General features: G+C 55.9%; 2 protein-coding genes across 16 annotated transcripts; both read right to left on the bottom strand.

Annotated features, from left to right (window-relative positions):
• Positions 1 to 1,992: 1,992 nt before the first annotated feature.
• On the bottom strand, positions 1,993 to 9,298 carry ARHGEF25 (Rho guanine nucleotide exchange factor 25). 12 transcript variants are annotated; one of them, XM_077954649.1, is made up of 17 exons: positions 8,918 to 8,936; positions 8,549 to 8,663; positions 6,336 to 6,478; positions 6,088 to 6,191; positions 5,872 to 5,967; positions 5,715 to 5,791; positions 5,471 to 5,537; positions 5,112 to 5,215; positions 4,832 to 4,901; positions 4,639 to 4,728; positions 4,463 to 4,555; positions 4,227 to 4,277; positions 3,929 to 4,006; positions 3,523 to 3,723; positions 3,220 to 3,400; positions 2,741 to 2,952; positions 1,993 to 2,456 (listed from the first exon to the last, which is right to left on the bottom strand). In XM_077954649.1, the coding sequence occupies exons 5-17, from the start codon at positions 5,959 to 5,961 to the stop codon at positions 2,346 to 2,348; spliced, it is 1,425 nt and encodes a 474-aa protein (XP_077810775.1). In that variant the 5' UTR covers positions 5,962 to 5,967; positions 6,088 to 6,191; positions 6,336 to 6,478; positions 8,549 to 8,663; positions 8,918 to 8,936; the 3' UTR covers positions 1,993 to 2,345. The 12 variants fall into 12 exon arrangements, with proteins under 12 accessions (XP_077810775.1, XP_077810772.1, XP_015007610.1 ...); XM_077954646.1 differs by lacking the exons at positions 8,549 to 8,663; positions 8,918 to 8,936 and adding exons at positions 6,773 to 6,840; positions 7,243 to 7,370; XM_015152124.3 differs by lacking the exon at positions 6,336 to 6,478 and having other exon boundaries at positions 6,088 to 6,302; positions 8,918 to 9,298.
• Positions 9,299 to 9,434: 136 nt separating this feature from the next.
• Positions 9,435 to 14,396, bottom strand: DTX3 (deltex E3 ubiquitin ligase 3). 4 transcript variants are annotated; one of them, XM_015152135.3, is made up of 6 exons: positions 14,362 to 14,396; positions 12,973 to 13,035; positions 12,715 to 12,790; positions 11,620 to 12,368; positions 10,498 to 10,715; positions 9,435 to 10,158 (listed from the first exon to the last, which is right to left on the bottom strand). In XM_015152135.3, coding segments are annotated over exons 3-6 (1,044 nt in total). In that variant the 5' UTR covers positions 12,716 to 12,790; positions 12,973 to 13,035; positions 14,362 to 14,396; the 3' UTR covers positions 9,435 to 10,082. The 4 variants fall into 4 exon arrangements, with proteins under 4 accessions (XP_015007621.1, XP_015007619.1, XP_028685509.1 ...); XM_015152133.3 differs by having other exon boundaries at positions 11,620 to 12,349; XM_028829676.2 differs by lacking the exon at positions 9,435 to 10,158 and having other exon boundaries at positions 10,168 to 10,715.
• Positions 14,397 to 14,958: the final 562 nt, after the last annotated feature.

The raw sequence follows: 14,958 nt of genomic DNA, 5'->3' as shown, positions 1-14,958 counted from the left end.
ACCTCTCCTTAGACTTTTCACTTCACTCCCGGTTCCTTTCCCCATCCGCACCTTGGGAGGAGAGAGAGGCTGGTTCCTCTTGGGTCCTTCCCTGAGCCACTACATTCTCCCAGCCAGAGCAAAAAGTTCAGCACCCATCCCGAACTTCACCCAGACCCACATCTTCATGGGGCACAGCTGGCTCCAAGAAGCAGTTTCATGTCCTACTGACATGGAATGCAGCCACATGTATTGATTGGACAGGGATAATGACAGAACCTGAACCCACACCTTTGTGAGGAGCGGCTGGGCCTAGTTCAGGGCCTCAGGGGAAATATTGAACCCACAGGAAATTTTTTTCTTAGGAACCAAAAAAACGGAAGCACCATTTATCACATTCAAATGCTTTTCACAGGCCAGGGGCAATGGCTTATGTCTGTAATCTCAGCATTTTGTGAGGCCGAAGCAGGTGGATCACCTGAGGTCAGGAGTTTGAGACCAGCCTGACCAACATGGTGAAACCCTGTCTCTACAAAAAGATACAAAAATTAGCTGGGCATAATGGCAGGTGCCTGTAATCCCAAGCTACTCGGGAGGCTGAGGCAGGATAATCGCTTGAACCCAGGAGGTGGAGGTTGCAGTGAGCTGAGATGGAGCCACTGCATTCAAACCTGGGTGACAGAGCGAGACTCCATCTCAAAAAAAAAAAAAAAAAGCAAATGCTGTTCACAAAGTAGGCATTCAAAAGCACATACGTGGTTAAACTAAGTGCAAAGGAATCAGTCACCCACCTCATGTGTACCTATGGTTCCTAAACAAATACAAAGATTCTAACTCCAGAATCCTGCTGTTGGCCACGATCCCCTCCTCCATTCGCAAGAATCTTCGGCACCCCCTCCCCATGATCCTCTGGTCCCCCAGTCCATGACCCCAAAGCCCTGGGGGTGGGGTGCAGTGAGGGTGGGTCTCCCCTCTTCAATTCCTCCTATTGTTCCACAGAAGTCTTATCTAGGCGCTATGTCCTGTCCCTCCCTTAGGAATCCCTCCCCCTATTGTCGGCCAAAGGGACCTCGGGCCCACAGGGAGGCTCCAGCTCTCCTCCTCACCCTCCCACCCCAGCAATCTATTGTCTGTTGAGGAAACCCAAGTGCACGTGACTGAGCCCAAGAGACCAACGGATACAGTGGACTCGGAGATGCATAAGGACCCAGGACGGCATCTGGACATGGCTGTGTGAATGTTTGGCTCGCTCTGGTCCAGCAGCTCTCCCAGAAGTTGGGAGGGGCGAAGATCCCCTTGGGCTGTCCCTTCTTGGGTCCATGGCTTGAAGAAGAATCCCCTTCTGCTCACTATGAACATGGCTTATGACCTCACAGAGAGCAAAGATAAGGAGACCCAGTGCCAGGAAAAGGCTGCAGCCCCCAGGATCCTCTCCACCTTCCCAACTTCCCTCAGCTGAACATGGCAGCCTCAGAAGCAAAGGTACATTGGCATTTTGTGCTTTAGTATCTGGGTGTTGGGGGAACGGTGAGAAGTCACACTGCATTGGGCTTTCTGGTGGGGTCTAGACAAGAGGGTGGGTAGGGAAAAAGAAGGGCTGGGTAAAGATGATACATCAAGAATCTAGGGCTGGCCAGGTGCAATGGCTCATGGCTATAATCCCAGCACTTTGGGAGGGCAAGACAGGTGGACCACTTGAGCCCAGGAGTTCAAGACCAGCCTGGGCAACATAATGAGACCCTAACTCTACAAAAAAAAAAAAAAAAAAAAAAGAAGAAGAAGAAGAATCTAGGGCTTTCCAGTGGTTCCATGCCTCAGTCTTTGTCCCTCAACTGCTGCAACTGCAGTTGAGGGATAAAGATAGCAACATCTTTTATCTTACACCCTGTCCCCTTCTCCTTTCACCAGACCCCCTCCTCCAATGGCTGGGGCCAACTGGTCTCTTCCATATCACTTCACCCCACCTACCCCGACTACGGCCTCCCCTTCCCTCTGCCAAGACAGCAGCCTCAGTGATATAACAAAACCTTTATTCTCAGAAAACAGGAAAAACAAAATTAAAAAACGAAACCAATAATTTCTATCTGGCCCTTGCCCCAGCCCTCCCACCCACCCACATGTCCTCCTTTTGGGGGAACCATGATGCATGCATAGGGGTGGGAGCTGAAGGAAACTGTTTTCCTTGGGCAGAAAAAAGTCCTTGGGTCTAGGTGCTCTCCTCCAAGTTGATATCCCTCCCAGCCTTGCCCACCCTTCCTCCAGACACACCAAGAAGGAAGAATTCTGGAGCAGTGCCAGAAGGACTGCCCTGAAGCTTCTTGGGGAATAGGCAGCTGAGTCAGCACCACCCCCATGGTTTTCACCAGTTACAGCTCATCTTCATCCAGCTTGGCAAGTCTGGCTTGGCAGGGAGGGGTGTTTGGAGTTGGAGAGACTGGAGGAGAGTCATGGGGAGCCTGAGGGATGTCACTGAGGGCCTGAAGAAAAGATTCAAGTCAGAGGATTAAAAAGGCCAGAAATCTACCCTCACTTCTCTCTTTTCAGTTTAAGTCCCTAGCCAAGCCACCTCCTCTTGCCAGATATCTTAGACTGTCTGAGACTATCAGCTTCTCCAGAGTTAAAATAGAGGGGAGAAGGGTAAGGGATGGGAAGTAGGAAGGACCAGAAAAAAGGAATGATATGGGGAGCGAGCTTGGGGTCCCAAAACAAGAGAGGCTCTCCCCTTTTTATGCCTACAATGAGGGAGCTCTCTTCATCATACCTGTTTATCCAGGGGCAAGGGGGCTCTGGCTACCTCCCCTTTGGGTGACAGCAGCAGGGAGGGGAGAGAGCCATTGATGGGTGTGTGAGTGCTGCCCTGGGCCTGATCTCCAAGCCGAATTCTCCCAGGGCTCCCCACTCCAGGCCCTCCTGGCCGCCCCAGGCTGTTGGTCTGGCTCTCCCGTCTCTGGTACTCAATGGGTGACTGCAATGCTGGAGCAAAGAGAGGAACAGGAGGGTTACTGCAGAGACAGGTCTCTTCCCTAGGGCCTGTATCATTCTCCTACTTTGCCCTCCCTCCCTGTCAGCCAATGTAAATTGCTTGGGGTTTTAGGGGATTCTATCAAATTTTGAGCTAGCAGTAGAAAAGGGGATGGGCCATGGTCAGAGGGTAGGTACTGGAGACTGGGCAGTGAGGGAGGGATTCAGGAGGTCAAGGGGCTGACGGAGCCCATCAGGGAGAAAGGATGAAAGCTTCACCGTTGAGGAAGTCCCGTTGGCTTTCCAAGATCTGAGCCACATGCTTGATCCAGGCCTGACTGATAGCAGGGTCTGCAGCCTGCAGGACATAGCGCTGGATCCCACCCTCTGGCCCTCTGGAGGTCAGTGCAAAGCGGCAAGGGTCACCTTGGAGGTTCCCCTCCAGTCCCAGGCAGCTCACCTGAATTGGCAGATAGGAGACAGCCCCCAGATTCCTCAGACCCTCTCTGGCTCCTCTGAGACATCCTCTCAGAGGCTTCATGCCTTCTCTGTCCAAGCCCTCTCTCGTGGCCCCCTTCTCACCTTAATGCTGCTCTTGTATACATATCCAGGCTGTGTTCCACCTCTCACTCCTCCTCCCAGGGCTTCACTGAAGATGATGATTTGCTCAAAGAGGAACACGCGCCTCTCTCGACCTCGAGAAGACAGCAGCCCCCCAGCCTCAGGCTCGATGACCCAGAAAGTGTCCTGGCCCAAGAGCTTCCCCTGAGCAGTCAGTTTGCCCTGAAACGAAAGGGATAGTGGCTTTGGAAAAAGAACAAGAAAAAGGGCAATTCTCTGCTCCTCCCTTCCTCGCCTGACATGCTCAACCAACCAACCAACCATGGGGTCAGCCCCAGGAGAAGACAACTCCCCATAAGGACTTCCAGAGTGCTAGCGCTGGGGCAGAAGAGCATCGGGCCTCCAGTTTCTTGCCCTATCTCCGTACCTCAAATCCCCGCAATCTCCCCAGCGTCATCATATCGTTGCAGCGCTTGGGCACAAAGCACATGACCTCCACAGCTTGCTGGGACACAGGTGAGGGAGGCACATTGTTGGGCGAAGAGAGTCATTATTGGGAAAGAGGCCTCCTCAGCCAGTTGCCTCTTCAGACGGTGTCTCAACCCCAAACAGCCTCCCCCTAAAAACCAGACAGCTGTAAACCACCCAAGGGGCTGGGGGAACCCATGATAGACTAGGAGGATAAGGAGCACATGGTGTGTCCTGGAAGATCTGGGGGTCCTCACCTCTAGCTCCGCAGTATCCATCCCAGCTCTATTGTAATACTTGAGAAAATCCTAAGACAGAGAGAAGAAATGCTCAGGGAGGTCGTGAGGACACCCTTAGAAGCTCTCACATCCTCCCCTGAGGACACCAGTGAGGGCCCTCAGGAAGTCTGGGGAAGCCTTAAGAACCCTGGGGTGATGAATGATGAAACGGCTGTGCCAGCCAGCTGTGCCCCCAGGAAAAAGGGGGTCCTGACCTTGAGCAGCAGCTGGTATTTCATGATCCGCTGCACAGGTTTGATGAGGAGGTCGTTCAGCTGCAGGCGGTGCCCCAGCTGCTGCCGGAGCTCCTGGGGACAGGGACAGGGTGGTTATGCAGCCTGGAAAGTCCCAGTTCTGTCCTCCTTCCCACCAAGACATCTTAGCCACTGACCTCAAAGTAGCTGTCCCCAAACTCTGACACCACATGCTCTGACTTGGGCTTATTCTGACAGTACACCACATACATATGCAGCCGGCGCTCCTAACAGGGGTAATGTTTAAGAGAGAGTAGGGTGGGCAAGGAGGGAGGACACATCTCCAGAGAATCCCAGCCCATTCCTAAGCCCCGCCCCCTCAAGCCTCACGTGTTTGATGAATAGCTGAGCCAGCCAATCAGGATCTTTCAAACACCGCTGTAGCTCTTGCAAGAAATAGCTGGAGGGGTTGGTAGAGAAGGGCAGGTCAAATACATTTCAGAACCCCCACCTCGCCCACTCCCTGCAATTTCGAGCTGTCTGCCTGGTAGTGTGCCCTACAAAACTTCTCCAAACATTCCTTAAGTCGCAGTGGGCTGATATTGGGATACAGGGACAACCAGATGAGGGCCCCTCCCCAGCAACTAGCTGTCAGGGTTCCACCACTCACTCTCGGTGCCACTCATAGATTTGCTGGATGTTCCCAAACACAATCCTGTCACGGCCTCGAAGACTTTCGGGGACCCCCTGAGCAGCCATGGTGGCCATGTAACCCTGTGGGAAAGTTGAGATTGGGTCATGAGCATGTGGTGGCCCCCTCCCCACCTTAATGGTGCTCCTGTACACATATCCAGGGTGTGTTCCACCTCCCCCTCCCTGGTGGGAGCCGCCCTGCCCCCAGAGTAGGAAGGTCCAGGAGTGGGGAGACTTGAGAGGTGAGACAGAGGAGCACCCAGGCACCTCCTGAAAATAGCCCTGGGCAGATGGAAAGGCAGGCAGAAGGGGCTGGGAAGGGGTAAAGGGAGCTACCTCCACAATCTGCCCCAAGTCATCCACGTACATTTTCTCTGTTTCTACCAGTTCACTCAGGACGTACCTAGGATGAAAGCAGGAGGAGGCCCCCACTTCAGTGTCGGAGCTCATCCTTGGTTCAACCCGTTCCTCCCTCCTCCCCTTCATCATCATAGCCAACCTTGGAGGAAATTCCATCTAAAATGTGAGGGACAGTCTTCTGGAAGTTGTGCAACTGCAGGGAAGGGCTGTGGACACTTACATACTCCTTTCCAGAGCCTTCTTCTTCTGTTCCGCCTCACTCTCAGGGGCTTGGGACAAAGCCTCCTCTTCAGGTGGCTGGAAGGAAAGAACATCCTAGGGTGAGCAAATGAATGCCCCTTGAGTGAAAGGAGCCTCCCCAGAGCCTGTCCTCACACCTGCGTCTTATCTCCAGGGCTGTCCAACAATGTGGTCAGCAAGGTCAGTTCCGGCAGCTCCTCTCCTGTGGCTAGAGCTGGCTCCAACATCCAGTTCTGGGGGCCAGAAATCAAGTGTCAGAGGTCAGGGACAGTAGCTGGGTAGCCCCAACCTGCCCTCTCTGCCAGTGTCCTTCATAGATATCCCCACATGCTTTGGTGCCATTCCCTGCTCACCTCATATAGTCCCGCCTGACGACTGTCTGCCTCAGTTTCCACACTGAGACAGTGTTTGGAATGATCCAACCATCTCCTCAGGCCACTGACGGGCCCTGGGGGGCCTGGGGAACAGGGGCCAGAGCTGAGGCCAGAGCTGGGGCCAGAGGGGGCAGCCAGACCGGAGGCAGCAGAAGCTGATATACTCCCCTCACTGCCAGCAATGGAATAGGATTCTAATGGGAGGAAAAAGAGAGGAGGTGATAGACCTTGCCCCAGCTCCAGACTCAGGGTCCCCAGGGAACTCCCAGGGTCTTCTCTCCATGATGCTCAGCCTCTCTCTCCAAGGGCTCACTCTCTTGCCATCCTCATTTGAGCTGCCCCCAGGATAGAAAATTTCACCAGGGCACCCCTGGGAGAAAGCACAGTAAGGTAAACACCTGGCTCTCCAGACCTGGAACCCCCAGTTACATGTGGAGGTTCCCCATATCCTGAGCATAGCATAGATATGGGGGTGGGGGCAGCCATCTGGGCAGACACTGGAAGCTGGGGGTGGCCATCTGCTCTCCCACAACCCTCCCCCTTTCAATGGGTACAGACCATTCTCTGGGAAGGGGGGAGGATGAGCTGGGTCCATCTGCCACTCCCAGTCCCCTCCTCCACCAATTGCAGTAATCACTATAAAAAGAAAAGACCTGCAGCCCACCTCCCCAACACATGCGTAGATCCAATAGAGGAGGCCAGTGAGGAGGGTCCATCAGGGTTATCTATGGCCTGGGCTCAGGGACAGAAGAGCTGTGATTCCTTATAAAGCCCCTTGTAGAACCACCTCATTCTCATTCCTCCATTCCCCTGTCCCTCTTCAGAAGTAGATTCTTAGCAAAAGGTTTGAGGAAAGATAATCGGTTCTAGGCCTAAGGGGATTGTGGATGGTTTTTTCTCAAACCCATTTGACTAAGGGAAAGAGATGAGTTCCCTGCCCCTTCCCCAATTTCCATAACTTGAACTAACATAAATTTGGAGGCAGAAGGGACCTTAGGGATCACTTAAGAAACCACTTTGCTGGAAAACGCATACAGTCTCCAACCCTAAATCCCAAGGGCCAGGGCAAACAGATGCCCTGAACCCCCAGCCCGCCCCCCACTCAACACTGGGCCCTTTCGACCTGGCACTCACCACGTCCCCCCCGGGCGAAGCAGCAGCCGCATTTTGCCAGCACTTTTCGGATCACACGGGGACAGGCACAGCGACCCCCTTTGTGCCCCCCCCGCATGGCGCCCGGGCCCCCCCGCGTCCCCCACCCGGGCCGGCCATGCAGGGGGACTCACGGGGGGCGGGGCGGGGACGGCGCTGGGCGCACACCCCCCCTCCCTCCTACCCCGGTCCAGGCTGTGGGAGTGGGGGAGGGAGGGGACCGGGTGGAGGTGTCCAGGGGTAGGCGGAAGTCTAGTCTTGAGGCGGGCTGGGGGTCTCTAGAGAGAGGGAGGCGCAGGGCCCGGCCGCCGGGCTGGGCGGGGAGGGTTTCCGGAACCCTGTCGGTGCGGGGGCCCAGGGTCCAGATGTCCAGTGGAAGTGGGAGGGATGGTAGGGGAGGCTGGGCCGGGATGCGGCAGCGGCTCCAGCTGTCTCCGGCCTCTGGTTGGGGGTGGCTCTAGGCCCGGGCCGGGGAGGAGGCGAGAGCCGACCCCCGAGCTACTGGCGCTGTGCGGGTCCCAGCGGAGCGGCGAGCTGAATAACAGGCCTGGCCGCGGGGCCGCCACGGGGCGGGGCCTCTGCGGCCCAGCTCCGCCCTCTCCATCGCGTTCCCCCTCCTGCCTGCGCCGGGTTCCCGCCCGGATCGCCCCTCCCCCAGGCACCACCACGTTCCCACTCCACGTCCCCAGCGCTTTTTTCCCTCCCCAGCCTGGGCTCCCCCGCCCCGGGGTCCCCCTCCCTCCCGCATCGCGGGCTCTTTGGAGCGCTGGGGTCGGGGTTCAGCCTGTCGGCAGGGTCTGCCCAGGTCTTCCCTTGGCCTCTGAGGTGAAGGAGCACTCGGTGGATGGGGCCTTGGCCTGTGCGAAGATGTTCTGGGTTTGGGGTTGTCCCCGGCCGCGTGGACAGAGGACCCCCGGTACGGGGTGCGTGTATGGGGAGCCTTTTGTGGGTGAACACAACCCAGATGCCGCCCTCTCTCAGAACCCTTCTTTCCTCCAGGCCCCGGGACTCCAGCTAAGACTAATCGCCAATTAAGGCGAAGTCCTGGAGCCCGGGCTGGCGAGGGGCCAGGGGTGGGGCGCGGGGACACTCTGCCTGCGGGGGCTCGGTACCGGCTGGGATGGGGGACACACATTGGACTCGAGGGCGAGAAGAGTGGAGGTCTCTGCGATTAAATGGGTCTCATGCAAATTAGATGCGAACTTTATGCTAATAAAAGCAGAATATTTTTGAATTCGCCACTTGGCGCAGGATAGCAAACTGCCCCACCCCACCCCCAGCTTCTTACCGGGCTGCAGAGCCCAGGCGAGGACCTCATCTTCGCGGTCCCTTCTGTGATCTCCCTCCGTACGTTCAGACTCTGGCTCGGTATCCCCCGACCCTAGGGGGCTTCTCCTCGGGGGCTGCGGGGACAGAACCACTGTAAGGAACCCCCCTTCCTAGGCAGCCCTGACCTCCCCTTTCCCCTTCTCCCACCTGTCAAAATCTACATTATTATAAAAAGGTCGCCCAGAACGGGGCTAAGGCCCTCGTAATGGAACTCATGTATTCCTGCGACTGCCCCGCAGAACTCGTTTTCGGATAAATTGAGTTGTGGGTGCAGCCCTCCTGAAGGCCCCGAAAGACCCCCGACCCCACCACGGGCCCCCATTCTTACCCCCTCCTGCCCGGGGAGGGCGCATGCGCGCAGCATGCTCCCCATGACCCCCAGTATCCGGTCAGTGCGGCCAGGGGCGGGGCGGTCCGGGGGCTTCATACTGAACCCCCACTCAGCTCCACGTTTCAGGGTCGAGGGGGCACGGAAGCTGGGGGGCTTTGAGGCCTGCTCTCGTCCAGGGAGTTGCTGCTGTGGAATCCGCCCCCTGCCCGGCTCCGCCCCCACTCCCACCCCAGCCAAACTTCGCAAAGGGGGTAGGGTTGTTCTTTTCTCTACAACGATGGTTGAACAACAAAAAAACACCCTCTTAATACTAATTCCAACATCGAAGTGTGGCCCAGGGTTTCGCAGTATTACTACAAAGCCCGCTGGTGCATCCCGTTCCCCAGGTCCTCAGGAGGCAGAGGGACTGGGAGGGCACACAGGGATCTCCCTATCACCCCCTCTCCCCTTTCCAGCAGGTCCCTCTCCCCACCCCACCCCCACCCAGTCCCTGGAAAAGAACGGGTGTGGCATGAAGAGTTGCATATTTTACTTTATTTTTATTAAATTAAAAGCTACAGTCTGGCAGCGATTCCAGAACAGGGTAAGGAGGTTCCTCACAGGGGTCAGAGAAGAGCGGAGAAAGACAGACTGACGGAGACTGGGACACAGGAAAGAAAGGACAAGGTTAAGGGAGAACTGTATCTGATGAACACACACAGCCGGCTCCATGGGGGGTGGTGGGGAGCTCATATCAGCCCAATTCCTCCTCTCCAGCACCCTAAGTTCAGCGGTGAAGCAGTATGTGGGGGCAGTTGGGAATCAAGAGACCCTCCCTTCCCCACCCTAGGTCCTTTCTCTGCTTGGTCATGGAGCACAGCACACCAGAAAAAGCCAAGGGCATTGGAGGGGCAGGGAAACGGGGAGTATATGTACACCGGGAGTGGAGAACAGAGCCTTGGAGGTCGGCCTCTGCCAGAAGGGAGTGGCTCACACTGCATTGAAACACTTGGCCGGTGGGGGATGGGGGAAGGGATTGCCCCCTCCCTCTCAGAACGCCCTTCCCAGTCAGACAGGTCCCCTACAGGTGTGTTGTGGGGGGCGGGGGGCAGAGAGGAGAAAGAGGCTTCTGCTGGGTCCTAGTAGAGGTGGACAGCAGGGGCCTTGGCAAAGGCGATGTCCTTCAGTCATCTGTGATACCCTTCGCTCTCAGCTCCTCTTGCACCCGGGTCAGGTAGGTAGGGTCTGGGTACCCAAACCTGGGAGCAAAGAGAAATGAGGGTGAGGGTTGTTAGCTGTTGGAACTTGCTATTATCCCCATGCTCACCCTTATTCTAGGTGACTCAGATACCTCCCCACCTCCCCTAAGGGAGGACACCTCCAAACCCAAGATAACTTAGCCCAATTCTGCTTATTTTTGTAGGCTAAGCTGGGCACACCAGGACCAGGTTGAATGTAGGAGAAACTGAGACGGCTGAACAGTTTGGAAGTGGTCCTCTCCAGTTAGGAGGCTCCCAGAGCAAGGGGTTGGTGGGTCCCTCAGTGGAAATGGAGGAAAGGGGAGGAGCCAAGGGAAAGGAAGTGAAGAGGGGTCGCACAGCTGGGGTCCCCCTGTGCAGCTGGTCTTGTGGTGGATGTCATTCCAGGTGATGACATTCGGTCTCCCTGTGGTCATGGACGTGCCGATAGTGAAGGTGAGACGCTGGTCAAACGCCTTGCGGAACAGGGTCAGCACCTTGTTGCCCTCAGGGCAGTCCGGGAGGTAGGCCACCCGTGTGGTGCCAGGATACCGAACTCCTGGGTTTGGGTGTTCAGCCTAGGAGGAAGGTGAAGCATAGTGGGCAGTGAGCAGCCAGGCATCCTAAGGCCCAGATACCAGTGAAGCATCATCCAGGCCAGTCTCTGTCTGAGCATCCCCAGCTAATGCGGATAGGGCAGCAACAGGCTGACAGCTTTCCACAGAAGGAGAGATTATATGGCCTCGGCAGCAAGAGCCTGTTTCAGAGCATAATCTTTACGTGTTAAGAGGTTTTTTCTGCTGTCTCAATCCCTCAAGTCTCCATTCAGCAACAAATAGATTCTCAGAAGTGATGGAAGGTAGCTGGTCCCTATACTCCAGACAACTCAGCAGAAATGTGAAGACAGAATAATCTATCTTTCAGCCTTCCCTTAACCTGAAAATATTCCTAATGTTTCTGCCACTGTCTAACCTGTTCCATTTTCCATCAGTCTTCTCTGCAGCTTCTTCAACCCTCTGCAGCCAGAATTGCACATTACTCTTTGTCCAGCAGGAAGACACCTATAGGCCTTGACCACTCCCGTTTTTACCAAGTGATGTTCCTGGCTCTGTTGGGTTGGTCAGATCTCTTCCTATTGTGCCTCCCTGCCCCTAAGCCACCACCTCCACAGAATTTACCTCTGCCAAGATGTCAGCACAGTATTTGTGTTCATCAAGGAAGTAATATGCAATTCCTTCTTCTCGTATCTGACTTGCTTTTTTTTCCTAGCTCATATCTGATTTTCACATGTGCCTTGGGATCACAGGGATGGAAAAGCTGGGCCTCACAGGGACCTCCTAGGTCTAGGGCACTGAGTAAGAGGGCATAGTGGAAGACAGCAAGACTGTCTCACATCTAACAAGCACACTCACCCTCACCCGGTTTTCCTAGGTCAGAGCCTGGGGAGAGCCAAAGGGTAAGGGTGGGCCATGGTCTTCTTACCCCCTGGACACCGGGCGGGAAGACGTACTGGATGACAATGGTGCCATACTTCTCATAGCTGGGTAGTAGGAGGGTGGCGTCCTTAGAGACCAGCATCCGCCCATTCTGGGGCTGGTTGCCCACCAGCTGCCCATAGAAGCGGCCGCACATGGGGCAGGCCTTTTTCACCTGCAGAGCCCGGGTGATGCAGCCCTCGCAGAATGAATGCCGGCACTTCTCCAATGTCTTGGCATTCTGGATCTCCCCCAGACAGATGGGGCAGGTGCTCTCCTGCTCTTCTGCCTCCTCCCGAAGGCGAGGAGGAAGAGGTGGGGGCAGGGGGGGAGGAGGAGGGGGGAGCCCCCGAGCCCCTGGGGGCAGAAGTGGGGCTGCTCGGAGAGGGGGTGGGCCTGCGCGGTGCATCTCAGGGTGCTCCCCTCCACCCCCCAGAGCCAGGCAGCCCATCAGCTCCCCCTGCCTCTGAGCTTTCTTCAGCTCTTTCTCTGCCTCTTTTAGCAGCCCCTTAAGAGCCTTCCGGGCTAGGTAGAGCCCATTGGGAGGGGCCGGGGGAGGGCCCTGTGGGGAAAGCTGGAGAACATAGATGTCAGAAGTCTCGCCATCTATGAGGATGGACACACGATGCTCCTCCCGAAGCCGGGCCAGCCGGGCTGGGGTCTCTTTGCTCAGGAAGTCCCACACAGGCTTGGAGACAGTCACTTTGTTCTTGCAGGTGCCTCCACAGGCTGCCATTCTGGACAGGACGAACGACACTGCCCCCAGGGTGAAAGGGACTCAGGGTGGGGGGTCCCCATTTGACAAGTATCAGTGCCTCCTACTTCAGGTTCCTTCCAAACCCTCTATTACCTCTGTTTTCTCAAAGCCTAATCCCCAACCCTTCCCCCAAATTCATATTCTCTCTCCCCTTATCTTCCAAACCCAGCGCCCACTGAAGAGCAAAAAAGTTTCCAGAGCTGTATTATCATCTAAGCCAAGTATCAGTCTTGTTTCTCCTGTCATTTCTCCCAGATCATAGAAACAATTTGCCCCTCCCACTTCTGGGGGGAAAATGGGCTCTTTAAAGGGGAGGGAGACTTTTTGCCCCTCCTTTTTGCTTACTTTGATCCTGAAGAGCTTAGAATTGGCATGCAGGCTCACTCTTTTTTCCCTGCTCCCTACTTGTAGGTCGTGTGAGCTGGTAGGGCGGAAAAAAAGGAAGGAAAGTGAGAAACCCCTTCTCCCAATTCCCATGGCCCCCAACCCAGCAGCCCATGGAACAGAGACAGAAACCTGGGTATAGGTTACTGAGAATGGTAACATGGAATGAAGGAAACCAGCTTAAGGGTGAAAATTGAGGATCCCTTGTGGGAGAGATACCTGGGAAGCCCATGGAAGATGATGGCAGCAGAAATCCTTCTATTTCCACTCAGCTGACCAGGACTGGGAATAGGGGAAGGGTAAAAAGTTATGATGGCAAATGTTACCATTTCCCTCAGCCAACCCAGAAATAAAAACTCCACTTCCATCTCCTCTCTCCTCTGCAGAATTCCATCATCAGCTTCTCCCCAAGTTGCTCAAGAAGGAACATGCTAACCTTCCTCCTTTCTTCCCCAGCTCTGAGGCCCCCAAGAAAGCCTAGGGCACACATAAAAGATGTCAGGAAAGAAAACGCCCACACAGGTGGAGGTCTTCTTGCCACCTCCCTCAGATCACATGGACCGGAATATTTCCTATGCTCTCCAACTCCTCCCCTGCTCCACGTTCCCAAATAATTCAGCCCCTATTGCCAGGGAGCCTTCCTTGAGAGCTAACTCAGTCCCTTCTGCTGAAGTCTGTTAAGGATGTGAACAAAGTGGCAGCAGCCCCTGCAATAACAAAGTTCTCATTGTCACCTTTTAAACCCAGCACAGGCAGGGCTGTCTGTCAGCTCCCAAGTCTGGCATTTAGGGAGGGGCGGGGCTCACACAAGGGCTCAGCTGGAGGGGCCTGATGTTTCCCCTGAGCCTGGTCGCATTGGGCTACCAGGCTGTACCCACAACACTTCCAAATGCAGCTCAAACAGAAAGAAGGGCCATTAGTGTGACCTCCATTCAATGACTGATCCAAAAAGGAGCAGCTGTCCCTTCATGCCTCCATCATCGTCCCCCAAGGCCAGATGCACCTCGAGATTCATAAAGTGAAAATGGAACCCTAGAGTCTCAGCCCATACAGTGTATCTGCGCTGCAACACCCCCCTCCCCATCACAGGGGACCCAGGACCTAGGTGTCCTAGCTCCAAGTCCTGCTGGCACAGAAAAGGGAGGCGGGGCCACAGTTTAGGGTGGGTCTGTGATTCCTCTGTGGGAACCCAGGCCGGACAAGGGACAGTCTCTCCCTCTAGATAGAGGCCAGAGGGAGGGACAGCCCGGAAGGGCAAGGGTCCCTGGGGGCATCCACTGAGGCAGCTCCCGCCCTACCCCCACGGCCTCCTCCAAGACCCGACCCGGAACCAACTCCCCACATCCCTCACTCGCCAAAGCCCCCGGATCCCCATTGCCGGGCGGGGATGCATGTCGGCCCCGATCGCAGCCCTCAGAAACCCCGAATGGAGGCCAAGGCTGGAGGGTGCTAGAAAGATGATCGGCCGGGCACGGAGCGGGGAACCCGGAGCCGCGCGCGGGGAGGGGAGGTGGAGGAGGGGGCGCCGGGGGAGCGAGGGGCGTGTGAGGGGTGCGAGCGGGGCCTGGGGGGCGCGCGGTGGGTGTGGGGGGCGCCGGGCTCACCTACCTCTCGTCAGCGCCGCCATTGCCGGTCACATGACTGAGGCTGTTGCTGGGATGACGGTCCGGGCCTTAGCAACAAGGGGGGGGGAGACCCCGAAAGGTTGGGGGTTGCAGGGGGTGCAGGCTGAGGGAAAGGGAAGGAGGGAGGACAGCACCCTCTTTCCCCTCACAGGTGATAATCACCGTTCCTTTGACCCCCTTCTATCCGCAAGCCCCTGCCCTTCCTCCCCAAAACAAAAATGGAGGCGCTGTTCCAGTCTTTGGAGGGAGGGGGTGGCGTCATGGAACTGAGGGTAGGAGGTTAAATCCCTGGAGACGCCACCCTTCTCGCTCCCCGCTCCCGGCGGAGCACTCTCCCTTTTCTTTCCCAGCCAGCTGCGTAGCAGCTCCGGGGAGCTGGTGGTGGATGGGTGGGTGAAGTGTTGGTGGGTATATGGGGATTCGGGGGGGAGGGCGGCAATTTTTTGAATCCTTATGGTAGAAGGGCCTTTGAGGAACAATGTGGGATGGGAAGAGTCATAGTAAAAAAAAAAGCATTGGTTTTAAAAAATAAACAAATCCGGGTACTAAACTATTTCAATCCCCTCCCTCATCTGCCTCT

Source organism: Macaca mulatta, chromosome 11, assembly GCF_049350105.2.
Source record: "Macaca mulatta isolate MMU2019108-1 chromosome 11, T2T-MMU8v2.0, whole genome shotgun sequence".
Classification (NCBI taxonomy): Eukaryota; Metazoa; Chordata; class Mammalia; order Primates; family Cercopithecidae; genus Macaca; species Macaca mulatta.
The sequence above is the reverse complement of the archived record's forward strand: the minus strand, read 5'-3'. Positions and strand labels throughout refer to the sequence as shown.

What these genes read in the sequence shown, in the direction of transcription:
- DTX3 (XM_028829674.2), bottom strand. Translation starts at nt 12,743, where the DNA reads ATGCCAATTCTAAGCTCTTCAGGATCAAA. An exon ending in CTAAGCTCTTCAGGATCAAA is followed by an intron (nt 12,350 to 12,714) that starts GTAAGCAAAAAG and finishes CGTCCTGTCCAG; the next exon opens with AATGGCAGCCTGTGGAGGCA. An exon ending in TCCCGCCCGGTGTCCAGGGG is followed by an intron (nt 10,716 to 11,619) that starts GTAAGAAGACCA and finishes CCTTCCTCCTAG; the next exon opens with GCTGAACACCCAAACCCAGG.
- ARHGEF25 (XM_015152124.3), bottom strand. Translation starts at nt 9,016, where the DNA reads ATGAAGCCCCCGGACCGCCCCGCCCCTGGCCGCACTGACCGGATACTG. An exon ending in TGGATACTGCGGAGCTAGAG is followed by an intron (nt 4,007 to 4,226) that starts GTGAGGACCCCC and finishes CCTGTGTCCCAG; the next exon opens with CAAGCTGTGGAGGTCATGTG. An exon ending in TATACAAGAGCAGCATTAAG is followed by an intron (nt 3,401 to 3,522) that starts GTGAGAAGGGGG and finishes CTGCCAATTCAG; the next exon opens with GTGAGCTGCCTGGGACTGGA.